A 13,727-nucleotide genomic window follows, 5' to 3' on the forward strand; every position below is an offset into this window, starting at 1 on the left:
ACGGGGAAGTGCATAAAGTTCCGTGACAAAGGTAACAGTATTTCAGTTTGTAATGCCATAAGTTGCTACCCGCTGACGTGACGGAATTCGATCTATAAAAATGCTACCTAATTTGGCACTATCCGAGTATCTGTAAGCAACAGTTCGATTTCGAAAGTGCAACAAAATGGAGCCAGATGAAGTTGCATGAAAATACAGTTCTGCACAGAAATCATCCTCCAATTCGCGTCTAGTTCTATACAATCACCGACACTCGCAGAATCAATCCCAAAACCATCGATCGATCGTCTTCGATGAAAATCTTCCAGGATTAATTCGCAACAGCAAACATACTCGACGGTTTCCAGTGAACAGACCTGGCAGTTTCTAGCGAACATACTTGCGAAACTGTTAACCACAACTATGCTCGACCGGATAATTAACAGTGCACGAGAGGGCAATTAGAATCTTCATTCGAGCCGACATCCTGAGGGAAAGAAGAACCAGAAGTTCCGGTCGTCTAGCAGCACGAACAACACTGTCACGAGAAGAATCCTTTGCGAAAGAGGTTTATATGGTTTTGCGATCGCAGGGGGGTGGGCGGAGGGGGGCACACAGGGTTCGAAAGTCGCAAGGTACACCAAAAGGGGGCCGAGCGTAATTGGCACGACGCGACGACGCGACAAATGACGACGCACGCACGACTGTGCCCCACGTAGACGTCAGACGTCCCGACGCTGACCGCTGCCCCTACCTTCCAGATAATTCAACCCCCTTCCGCCTCCCTGTGCCCCCCTTTCCCGCCGTTTCACCTGTAACCACGCGATACCGTGCGTCGAATGGCTATACACTGACCGTAGCCGCGACCAACCCCTTCGGACACGAGCGAGGGTAGAAACGCCGGCGTCGGTGTGGTCTACGCGTGTTTCAGGTAAAAATGACCAGGTGATATCGACTGTCCCCACTTTCCTGTCGCGACCATTTTTTTTTCTCTGCTGACACGAACGGGAAATTTCGCGATCTCACCGATTAGAGGTCCTTTTTGGCGTGACCGCAGCTTGAAATAAATACTTATCTTTCGTTTGAAAAAATTTCGTTCGAACCCCTTCTTTATCGTTCAAGATACCTGTGACATATTAGGAGGAGAATTGTTGCTTTTAAACCTGTTCAAAAAGTGTTCTCGTAGAATAAATATTTTAGAATCTGTACGATACGGATAGCAAGTCCCTCGGGGACGAATTTCATGCATAAAAAGAATAAACCCTTGAACTGTGAATTATTTGTGTACAAGTTACGCCTTTAGAATACCAATTTAACTGTCTTAATTATTTAATGCTGTTATAATTAGACGGCGGATTTCACGCATTTATGGCAAAAATGGCTAATTGAGATGTAGAGTAACGAAGACACATCGAAAGAATTTAAGAATCTTATTAGAGTATTTTCAATTTGTTAAAACAATAAAAATAAAAAAGGTACATATCTTTATTTAACTTTATTTAACTGTTTTGTATAATGGATGCAAAGAATTTTTATTTTGCATAAAAACCGGCAGTCTAGTTACAATCAGACCGCGGCTTTTATTATGCATTTATGACAAAAATGAATAAGAAAAATTTCGTAAAATGGCGATACGATTCGAAGAAAAATTAATAATGTTGCTGTCTTGCAACCGATGAAGACAATCTTTATTTTGTACGAAGTAGCCTGGTGATAATACTATTTATTGAATAGACGCAGCGATGAATACTTTTTCAAGCAACGATGAACAACAGGTCTTCGTCGAACAGCTAAAGTGTGTCGACCTTTGCGAACACTTGTCAGTTCATCGCAGAAGGTATGATCATGACGTTGAAAATGTAATTACTCCCGAGTGGGGTACCGCATGAATAAACCGTATCACATGATAACAGAAGGCAAACGGCAACGCGTATGAAACATTTATAAAGTCGGAGGAAGGGCGATCGAACTAACGGGTTGAAATTGTTGTGTGGCTAATATTCGTCCGCGTTTATTTAAACTTACGCGATATGTAATTACCGTGCGGCGTGGCTTGTGCCGCCACGCACGCGACGTTCGTAAATCAAGGAAAGAGGAACGGGACCAAGAATGTTCTCGGCGTATCGCTGCTCATTAATACGTCCTGCAAGATCGCTTTTTAAACGGATCCTCGTAAATAATCATGACTATGAAAATCAATTTCTCGCGGCCGTTGAATTTAATCGACCTTCTTTTCTTTCGACAGGAAGAAACGAATGCATCGAGATAAGAATAATCGTGTCAAGGTCGAGACTGTAATTTCAGTGTTCCATGCGGTCCAAACGATAGGCTTCAATGTGCTCCGAATCATTCTTATTAGTCCTGCATCGACATCACTCACGTCGATGTAAACATTTATTCGATTTATTTGAGACGTTTGGAAAATATTGAAATCGTTTTCAAATGCATTGTTTATGTTTAGATTTTGTACTTTATATAAGTATACAAGTATACAACTCTGACCTCTAATCATATTACTTTTTCTTTCACAAAAGTTAGAATTCTCTTATATCGCGTTATTTTTCTGTCCTCCATTGTCCGAAAGTACCCACCTCGTTTCAAGCTGAATGAAACGTGTGACGAGGCCATTAAATATTTAATGAATTGTATTGAAATTAAACTTTCGAATATTGAACCATGGAAATTCAAAATAAAAGTTTGCGGTCTGGCGACATTAAAAGTGAAACATAGATCGGCGAAATAAGTGGTTCAAAAACGAAATTAAATGACTGAGTCAGCATCGTAATTTCATGAAGCCAAAGGGTGACTAAAAGGTCGAAGTGACGCGTCACGACGGAATTCCGTTAAGAAAATCGATCGGACAACTGCACCCTAATTGTTTTGATAAGGTGCAATAAACTAAGCAATCCATTTCTCGGAACCATCGTAGCTGCGAGCTTGGGGAATAAATTACAGAAAGTGTTGGTACTTGTCACCTTCTCAGAGTCATGCTTATTTGTTCGTTGTAAAAAAAATTATGCGCAGTCCAGCGCGTGCAATTTCAATGCACCAGAGAATTGCTAGAGAATAGCAGGTTGCAACTCGCACGTCACCGGCCGGCAAAATTGCAATTGACGATAATGCCCTCATGAAGAAAAGTCAATAGGTATGTTGTAACACCTGGCACTCCGTTATTTATTATGCGCGCCGTGCTGGTGTCACATCGTCTGTTATTTTTCCAAATGTTTGCGACAATATTGTTAAGGGAACGATTATTATGCAAATCCTGTGGCGTGGGTAAAAATATGTTCCTGCGTTGTTATCATCTTCTAGTTTATTGTCAGAATTAACAATTTCTATTCGTTAGCTTTCACTTTAGCGTAGTTATTTTTGAGCAGTTAATGGTAAATAAATTATTAGCTGCCATAATAAATTAAGAACACACTGATAATCATAATAACCGAGCAGAGGATAATAATTTATCCTCTGTAGGAAATATTACTTTTTTTTGTGATTCTCAATTATCGTAATTGTTTTAATTAAAGTATGAAAAGGAATTCAATGTTATACATACATGTCGTACATAGAGGCAGCATGACCATCGCTAGAAGCTATTCTGGGGAATTGTTGTCGGTGGTATAATTGCGATGGTGACAACGAACGTAGTCTTCTTCTGTAAGACGTGCTCGCCCGTATCGCAGGGAAATGATCGTTGGTTTGAGCGTCCGACGAAGTAAGCTCGACGTCATTGACCTTCTGCGAGGTCGCGTCCTTTGTCCTACGGTAGAACCTTGTCTGTAACACGATATAAATTTCTGTTAGGATCACGCAAAGTTTGATAACATGGCAATCTTTTCATCTACTTGAACGATCTCGGGAGTTCTGGAATATAATTAGATTTAAGAATTAAATTTTGCACTAATACATTGAGTGTACCAAATTTAGTTATCGTCTGAAAGTTCAAAAAAACGGTATTCAAGTTGAGAGAGTACTCAATATCTCAACTCCTTCAATTTTTATTTCACTAAATAAATTACTTTGATTTGATAAAATGATTAAAGTTGCGCGGTAGATCGTTAAAGTATTAAATTAAAATTAAAAAGAAGAATATTTTCTACGATTTCTAATTACTAGGCTATGAACGTTTATGCGATTGGCAATTCCTCTTAAGAGCATCTGCAGTTATAGTTATACCGAAGAAGACCTACTCGAGGATACATGTTCCTATCGCTGATCTCTTCGCCACTGTTACTATAATCAAGCCTATTGTAAGAGTGTGTTAATGGCGTTGGAGCTGTCTGAAGCTGTCTGAATGAATTCTCGTCTTGGAACCGTTCCTGTCTTCTGTTAACCAAATTGTACCTAGAAAAACGAAGCCACTTTAAAGTAACTATTGCACTATAAGATAATCTACTAAAACAGTTATTAAAATGATGCCTATATTTACATATCATGCATGATAAATGTTTGTTGCTGAATGTTCCTCGGCAATGGGGACTGCTGACTATCGCTGTAATTCGATTGTGAGAACCTGGAGCTGGTGTCAGACCTCCTTGATGTTTTATCTTTCTCCATATACTTGTGATAAATTCTTCTGGTGTCCGTGTACTCCTGGCTCGAATTATCCGAAAGAGTCTGTAACGTTTGTTTCATTAAGTAATGTGACTTTTAATTACTTATCGACATTTCCGAGTAGTCAACACTTACACTGTTGTCTGTATTCGTATTGTTCAGATTCTTTATGGAGCAGAATGTCTCATGACTAGTACTGGTGCCACTCTCTCGTTGGTTCTTTTTTCTTCTGAACATAGTTCCACAAGATCTAGATACGTTAGATTAAAAATTATTATGGATTCTAGATTTTAGCAGTTCTTTTAATTGATCAACACTGCATTTTAATTTAGGATTGCTACAGAATTCCTAAGCAGTATTACTTAGCATTTCCTTCTTGCGAATCAATGCTGCTAGTACTCTCAGCAGCATCTTTCAATCTCTTCTTCAACTGATTCGACTCCATATTGTTATTCTTGGATCCTCGATCCCTAGCGAACAACACCGGAATCCGAGAGTCTGCTTTGTTTGTAATTTCCTAAAATACAAGCTGCATTAAGGTGAATTATTATAACCTATGGTACGGTTGTCAAAGAGACATCATCTTGAGATGATCTACCCGTTGATCTAGAGTGTCATCAGCTATGTTACGGTAATTCTGGGTATCCCGCACCGTCGCCGGAAGTCTTAAATTGGACCTCGAGCTCAAGGTATAGCTCTCGGCTAAAATTGAACAAAAATACAAGAGTAATAAATTCGATTGTACTACAATTTTTAATGACTTAAAAAATATAGGGCTCCTTGTTAGCCAATACTATACTCGATTTGTTTAAAAGAACAATGAAACGCTGTCAAAAATAAAATTACCATTTCTAAAGTCAGTATTGACGCCTCGACCCGATTGCAGACTCACTTCATCGCACTGAAGGTCCTGCAAGAAATACATAATTACCATTAGTACCATTTTATTAAAATCTGAATGAAAAATATTTTGAATTATTCTATAAACACCATAAATCAATTCTACACATACTTATTAATTTTAAATTAATTTTAGATAACACTGTGCGTTCTACAGCAACAGCATCGATTGATTAATTCTTCGCGCTCTCGTGATCGTTACTAACCTTAAGTAAGTTCAATACATATTGTAAATTTATATGGGGCATTATCTCGGGTGGATACCACCTGAAATTACGGTTGTCATTGACACGAGAACGATTCTCCGCGAATGCAAAAATACTGCAACACTTCCAAAGAATTTTTACACAATATTTATACAGTAAAGCAACTTTGTAAAGAATTAAAAAAAAAACAAAACTGTCTCCGATGTAGCGGCTTGAATTCATCGTTGAATTAATTCATCGAGATAGTAAATCAACGTGTTCAATCCAGTCTTGTACAAAATTAATATGATCTATAATGATCTATAAGCTGCGGATTTTATAGTTTTATAAGAAAGTTGAGTGAAACGTGAAGTACAGAACAGAAAATTGTTTTCTCGTATAAATATCTATAGATCAATGATTTATTGAATCAAACAGGGGACACATTCAGCTTGCGATACGAAACAATTCATTTTCAACGCGCTGATCGCGAGATGGTTAGCTCAAAGCTGCCGTTGTTATTCAATATGCAATTTCTTATTTAAATCGCGAGAAGAAGGCGGAGAGTAAATACAATCGTGATTTGCAGCTAAGAACCGTTCTCGTGTAACATGTTTCGCGAGCAACGCTGACCTCGGGACACGCGAGGAAAACGTCCAACTGAGAATGTAAGCCTACTCGGCTCATTAAGCTTGCATTTCGATAGCGTCCTCATTAAAATTGTTAATTGATATTTGCATTCCACATTGTGTACTAATGTTATCGATTCCGGGCGCGCGCCAAATCCCGTTCATTGACATCGGCCAGAGGTACACTGACAAGGATCGTTATTACATCTATTCTTGTTCCATCACAATGTTGATAAATTCTTTTGAAATTCCAAATGCTTCCCTTTCGACAGTCATTGCACAATTTAATTGCAAACGTCTTACTATCTAAATCTATTGAAACACGTAATATTATTTTTAATTTTCAAGATACATATCAGAGAATTTTTAACGACATTTTTGATAGATTTAGGTGCCTCATCTAATTATTGTTAGACTTCGTCTTCCATGTACATATATACCTGATTGTGTGTTGGCACCATCTGCCAAACCACAGGGTGGTCACCTTTAGGTCTCATCGCCACTCCAAGGGCTACTAAATTTGGCCTATCGATCCAGGGATTTTCAGAGGCTTTTGCATTCCCATATCTGAAAATGTTTAACAAAACCTTTTATTATATAATATTGTATTGTATAATGGACCTCGTTGAACTGTAGATTTTTGGTAATTTTTAGTAGAAGAGACTATATATATAATAATAAAGATAATAATAAAGGATATACCTTTCTAAAAATAAATTTAGTAATATAATAAATAATTTAGTATATATACAGGGTGTCCCAGGTTTTAATGTTCGAACTTCGTTAGTGTATTCTATGGCACAAAGTAAGAAAAAAATGTTATGTAAACATAGGTCATATGGAGCTTTATTAAGAAGTTACAACAAAAATTCAGAATATAGGAATAGTAATCAACTTGCTGTTACTGCGAGCATTGGATTGAATAGATCAGCACATGCCGTGTGTTTATGTAAGCTGTGTTTATTAATACATTTCGAAATGTATTAATAACCGTTGTTGACAATACATGATTGACATCGATCGAAGATTTTTTTTTATTTTTTATTTTTTTTTTAGTTGATTACTATTCCTATTCTGAATTTTTGTTATAACTTCTTAATAAAGCTCTATATGACCTATCTTTACATAACATTCTTTTCTTACTTTGTGCCACAGAATATACTGATAAAGTTTGAACATTAAAACCTGGGACACCCTGTATATATAAATTTATTTCTAGAAAGGTATATTTGATCCTCATTATTACTTTATATTTCATCTTCTCATTTCTGCCTGCGTTTGTACGCATAAAATCCACACTATATTACCGATGATTGATAATGAACCACCTGTAATATTCAGGACATTACCTAGCAAGTTTCTCCTGCTCGGACCTAGTCGCTATAATTTGACCCTTTGTACGACCGATGCCCGGCGATACCGAACCACTTCCGGCTACTATCCAATCAACATCAGGACCTGAGAAAAGTGTAATCAAATATTGAATAAAGCCTGAAGATAGCGGAAATTGAACAGGTTCTATAGATCGCTGAGCGGAGCTCGGCGATAGACTACATTAATGATCAAATAGGGGACTTACCAGTGGCTATCTGGACGGTGGGCGAAATTTGCAAACCGTACATAACGAGGCCATCGGCGGAGACCAAAGGTAACGACTTCCGGGCGAGACGCGCCCGAATAGCAGACATCATCGCCTCTCCATCGTGGTGTGCTTCCGATGCCCGTTTTCCAGCCGCTAATACTTCCTGCAACCGTTCAACAATAACACTACCGATCCTCCCCGCTATGCATTCTAACTCCCTTTCCGCTACCATTCGTAATCTCCCTTCCTTTTCACAATCCTGGTTAGGCTAAGCTGGACTAAGCCAGGCTGAACATGGCCCTTAAAGATTAGAGCGAGTTGCACGCTCGAGGACTGATTTTTGGCGACAATGCGAGTACCATTTTACGAAATGAGTACAATTTCAGGGAACGATCTTCCGAGAACAATGTAGAAAACATTTGTTCAAAAACATTTTTTGCGTTTCTCATGTTTGACTATTAAATAAAGCGTATTGAAAGATTTTTAGGAGTCCGAAGAAGATAACAGGCTCTGTGTGAAATAAGACTCGGTACCTCGGTCTCGTAGATCTGTGCAAGAACAGCCAAAGTATCGAGCGCAGCCTGCCGTACTCTGCGTCTTCGGTCTCTGACCATTTTAGCAACCTTGTTCGCCACCGTGTCCACCTTGAACTCGGTGCTCGGAAAAGTCACCAGAGAGAAGATTAGCAGTTGCAAGGTGTTCTCCCTGGTCTGTAGTAACAGAAAGAATAATCTCTCTCTCTTTAACTAAAAAGTCTACCTAAAGAATTCCTAGATAGAGGATGTAACGTCACCTTAGCGTTCCTAGCGTTCAAGCACCGCGGCTGCAGGAATTCCTCTAGAAGAAGAGCGGGTCTCAGTCTGAGCATCGCTAGCCTGGCCAATTGAGCAGCGCACGGTCCACCTTGTCTGGCTAAACCCCATGAGAGCTGGGGCAATCGTTCCTTCAGAGCCTCCTCGCTCACGCCAGCCACGACCACCTAATGGGATCAAATGATTTACGTTTCATCAGGCGTGTTTCTTAGCTTTCATATTTCTTCGCATTAAAGCTGGCCGTCGTAAACCTCGATTTGAAATACTCGCGTGTAGGTAAAGTAGTCACGAGGGACTCTGTTTACTGCTATTTTATAGGAATGCTCGGCTTGGAATGTCCTAGTGTTGCAGGAAATCTGATGTTCAAGATCGAAACTTCAGATCCAAGCTTGTAGCTATTGTGGACGATTTTTAAGTTTTCGAATTTTTGGACTTCGGGGTCTAGGGTGTCCAAAGATTATGGCATCATCGAGACTATCTGGAGGATGGTTAGAAGTCCTGTGTTCCGGCAGACCACCAAAATTATTGAGATTTCTTGGTCTACTAGGACCTTCGAAACTGAATCCTTGAACTCCTAGAATTTTGAAGATTCTTGGGAATCCAGGACTCTCTTCGAGTTTGAGGATACTGAGACCTTCGAGTCTGGGATTCCTAAGAATTTCTAAGGATTCCCACCACTTTTACATCTTCCAATAACCTGAAACTCTCGGGAAGGAAGAACGTCTATCAAGATTACCGAATTGCCGAGACTTTTAGGCCATCTGCAATTTCTTCAAATATACTGAAGAATTCCAGGGAATCCTATAACGCCGAAAGCCAGTGGAATTCTTGGGATGTCTAGAATCCTTGGAGATACACAATATAATAAAATCTGCCGACTATCAAGATTCTTAGAATCCCTAATCTCAACAGAACACCCACTCGAGATTTATGGAACCTGAAATTCCTTGAATCGTGGGAACATCTAGGAATTTTCGAGTCGCTAATTGCTGAGACCATTTGGCTTCCTAAATCTTGCACGACATGAATAATATAATATATAGAGTTATATCGATCAATAATGACTTCGCAAACTTTCTGTGAATAGCTGTTACCGTTTGGTCAGCAGTTGCAATCGGAGAAAACAAAGTACAGTAAATTCTCCCTAATTGGCGCCGAGATTCTGCGCAAAAATGGACAGTTAGGAAGGAGGAGATCCGATTATTCGAGCCTTGCAGCTCGTTTTTATAATTGTTGAAAATCGGTAACTATAAAAAACGAGTCGCAAGGCTCCATTTCCCAAATTGTTCATTTTCGTGGACAATCTGAGCGTCAATTAGGGAGACATTACTGTAACCGTCAAATAATCCAGCACGGAGATCGCATCTCGATTTATCAGCTGGTAAACGAAGCGACGAAGAAAATAATATATACTTATGGAATAACGCGCGCTAAGAACTTAGCATTTAGATTGATCTAGCAGGCGCGAACGTACGAGTTCCCAGGCTTACCTTTGCCACTGCCAAGCCAGCAGCAGCTACTCGACAGCTCCTTTCACAGCCTAGCACAGTATGCAAAAGAGATCCTAATCGCGGCTCTATCGCGATCAGCGCAGAAGACGTTCGTAAAGCCGATGCTACTCGTTCCAGGCCTCTGACACGAGCTCGCCAATCGTCCTGGAACAATGCCACGTCACGGGCAATTAAAGAAACGATATAAAAAAGAAATTGCATCACACAAAAATCATTTAAATTAACAATCAGCTTCTTATAATGGTTCCAAACATGTTCGAACGTTAAACTTGTTGACATTCGATCTGTCATAATTTCGTAAAAGATAATCGCTCGACGATAAAATTAGACTGATTTTAAAGCTCCAAGCTTCTACTTTTATAGCCTATTGGTCATTTTCTTCTTAGATGTTTCAGCCCAAATTGGCAGACCTTTGGCGACAGATTGGAACATCGGAAATTGTCGATATTCGAACTGCTCGACTTTGGTAAAAAACAATCGTATGACCTTTTTGGTCTGAATTAGCAGGTGGATAACCGATGACATGTATTTTCTCATATACTGAAGCGTATCTAAGAGTTCGAAGCGTAGGGATGTATGCACCAGATTCGCTTACCCGAGATAAATATTATCGACGAGATGATCCTACGTAACACGAATGTATTGAGAGGTTTCGGTGTGGAAAGCGTCATTTCTGCGTGATGTCGTTGTTCAAGAATCACGACACACGAGTTGTCGGGCGAACATTATCGATCGTTGCAGCAGCAGGTTTGAATGCGATGCACAGGTAACATCTGCATTCGCTTTCCGATTCAGCTGTATTTACGCGGAGATGGCCAATGATATCGACTTTTCGTAATTTCGTTGAACTCGCGGAAGACCGTGTCGCATCGCGTGGAACCCGGCTAATTTTCTGCAGCCGAAGATAGCCGCATGATTCAATCGCAATTCCATTTTATTGTTCGTTCTTCGGATTAGCGCAAAGTTGAAGATTGCTTCTTCGTTCCCCGAACAAATTGAGAAGACTGATTTTTAATCGAAATAATCTCTCTTTCTCTACGATTTTCTGGAAGTGGATCCTGAAAAAGGTCGATCTCCACGGACTAAACGACTTGAACAATTTTGTACGTGATTCGGCCTAAATAGGTTCACATAATGGAGCAGTAGTCGGAAAATTGCAGGTTAATTGAATAGGAATGTTATGCTAATTGTCTAGAAGCGCCGGAGATAAGAGAACGTGAGAGGTTCGTTCGTTAAAATCAACGGAGTTCAGTCTGGAAAGCCGCATAACGCATAAATTCGAGTGAATAATGGTAATAATCGTAGCAAGCAATAATTCTACGTCGTTCATAATTCAGGAGGGTGCCGAGACAAACGCGAATGCGAAAACCGTGGAATTCGCGGATTCGAAGATCCGACGGGTTCTCGACGGGTTCGGAGAAGAAAGAGGGGGTGGAACGAAGGTGAATCGTGGCAAAGATTTGCATATAACACGGAAAGGACGTTTTACTGGACCGTCTCGGCACACGCAACACATTCGCGTAATTATTTTCTTGTTAGTGGGTGGAAGGTTCGGCGCACGCGTCTTTCACCCCCGCGTTTCCATGCATAAATGACCCCCCCCCCGGGCCCTTTCTGCTTCTTTTTAGCATATTTTTCCACACCTTTCCCTTCTCCGCCGTCTCGCAACCTTACTTTCCCTCGAACTCTTATTTCTGCTTGTCGTCCCTGCGTCTTTTCTCTACTTTCATTTTCACCCCCTTTTCTTATCAAACGTCTCCTGTTATCACCTTCTCTTCTTCTCTTTTCCTGCTTTTTTTACTTATATGCTTTTAATCACGTTCTCCGTCCCATGTTTCTCACCTATCTTGTCTCTTTGGTTTCGTCGTTTCCATGGGTTTGTGTTGCCATTAAAAAATCAATCAACATTTGTTTTGTCAAAGGAATGAGAAGGCAACTTTCAACATTTTTATTTAAGTCTATAATATATTTGCCAGATTTTTTAATTAAGATTTTAATTTGACATTATTTTCTACGCTTAATGGTTTCTTCTCAATTGACTTTACAGCTTCTCCAATAATGAAATTCATTTGATAAAACTAGATGTGCATAGAGAATCGCCGAAAATAATGTTAGCTAATTAAAAAATTGGTAACGGACTATTCAAAAGACTATCGTGCAACCATCGCGATGGGGATTTCAAAACAAAAATCAAATCATCGTGGACAAAACTCCACGATTTTACCAAATGCTCCTAAAAATGCTGAAAAATCGCACTTCTAATTTCAGTGAGCGTTCTATCTTTTTCTTCTGACTTTATCTTTCTGTTTCGTGGTTTCCCTCTCCGTTTATCGTTTTTCATCCACGGAATATTCATGGTGGTTGCACGCGGGGGTGCGCCAATATGGCGGCGCCACGTGGAAAACACAAGAAAGCATGCATAATGCAAAAGTCCGCGTTTCAGTGCTACGAAGATACGTGATGGAAATATATCCTGGAAGTGTGATCAATCTATTTAATCGAATGACGCGTACCGTAACCCTCCCACGAGGGTGTGCTTCGGAAAAACCTTGGCGGACGTTGAAAAAACGACGCGGGGAGTGATTAACACGTTAGATTGATGAGTGTGTTGCTTCCGTGGCGAATATTGTAGTGGAGGTTCGCGACCTGGGGGAGTTTCGCCAACTTACGCAAATCTTTCACCGTTTTCCGCTGTTAATACGTTCACAACCCCACTATAAAATCCCACAAAATCAAAATTGTAGCGATACCGTGGGGATGAGCACATTTTTGGTTAAAGTAATACAACTGTACTACTCGTTAATTTCTATTTTTCACAACAATTAAGTACATCTTTTAATAACTAATTAGTAGAATCACTCGCTCAAAAGCGACTGGTTCTCTTTGTATGTTGTACAAATATATTTCATTGTTCATAATGTTATAAAATCGTTCATAATGTTTAAAATGTTATAAAATATATCATTGCATTCCGGACAGTACACAGAATCCTCCTGTCCGATAATCATTCGCATAACTTTCATTGTTCCAGCGAAAGAAAATCTCAAAGTTGAAAATGCGACAAAATTCTTATTTATCAGCATATTCAACGTAATTCTAGAAATATAAATTTTCTAATATTTCTATCAATATTTCTACTCATTTCTATCGATTCGTCACTCCGCGAGGAAGGAGAATCATCGTAAAAATTATATCTGATGATCTGAAGATTAAAGGACGTTTCTCGCCAGCCGATCATTTCATTACCATTCATCGAGCTTATCATTTCCAAACATAATTATCGAGTGAAGAGGATCATCGATATCAGCACTACATCGTTCTACCATTATCGCTAGGTAAATTGGAGCGGACGCTACTTGGCGGCTAGAGACGCCTGAATCGTTTATTCTCGTGCGAAACGGTGTCGCGATTTCTTCTATTAAAAAATATAAAAAAATACCGCGGGTCGCCCGTCGGGTCGATATCCGTGATACTATTCAGTTTTATAGTTCTTATTGCCCGCACACCTGCACATAGCGACATTCATGAGGAGGCATAGAGTGGCCTTGAACTTCCGTTGAATGAAAGGAAGACGATTT

At 39.7% G+C, this 13,727-nt stretch overlaps 1 protein-coding gene across 4 annotated transcripts in view; it reads right to left on the reverse strand.

The window, feature by feature from the left end:
- The window catches only part of LOC117218507 (uncharacterized), a 37,847-nt gene that overhangs the window by 8,369 nt on the left and 15,751 nt on the right, over window positions 1-13,727 (reverse strand). For all 4 annotated transcript variants that reach the window (XM_076520921.1, XM_033466953.2, XM_076520922.1 and 1 more), the window contains 13 exons: window positions 10,129-10,293; window positions 8,620-8,805; window positions 8,360-8,536; window positions 7,824-7,989; window positions 7,594-7,702; window positions 6,685-6,811; window positions 5,377-5,440; window positions 5,129-5,232; window positions 4,893-5,047; window positions 4,666-4,780; window positions 4,406-4,593; window positions 4,167-4,320; window positions 3,533-3,753 (listed from right to left, as the gene is read on the reverse strand). In XM_076520921.1, coding sequence (XP_076377036.1) covers window positions 3,533-3,753; window positions 4,167-4,320; window positions 4,406-4,593; window positions 4,666-4,780; window positions 4,893-5,047; window positions 5,129-5,232; window positions 5,377-5,440; window positions 6,685-6,811; window positions 7,594-7,702; window positions 7,824-7,989; window positions 8,360-8,536; window positions 8,620-8,805; window positions 10,129-10,293 — 1,931 coding nt within the window. The remainder of the gene's footprint in view (window positions 1-3,532; window positions 3,754-4,166; window positions 4,321-4,405; window positions 4,594-4,665; window positions 4,781-4,892; window positions 5,048-5,128; window positions 5,233-5,376; window positions 5,441-6,684; window positions 6,812-7,593; window positions 7,703-7,823; window positions 7,990-8,359; window positions 8,537-8,619; window positions 8,806-10,128; window positions 10,294-13,727) is intronic.

This window comes from Megalopta genalis, chromosome 4 (genome assembly GCF_051020955.1).
Source record: "Megalopta genalis isolate 19385.01 chromosome 4, iyMegGena1_principal, whole genome shotgun sequence".
Lineage (NCBI taxonomy): Eukaryota > Metazoa > Arthropoda > Insecta > Hymenoptera > Halictidae > Megalopta > Megalopta genalis.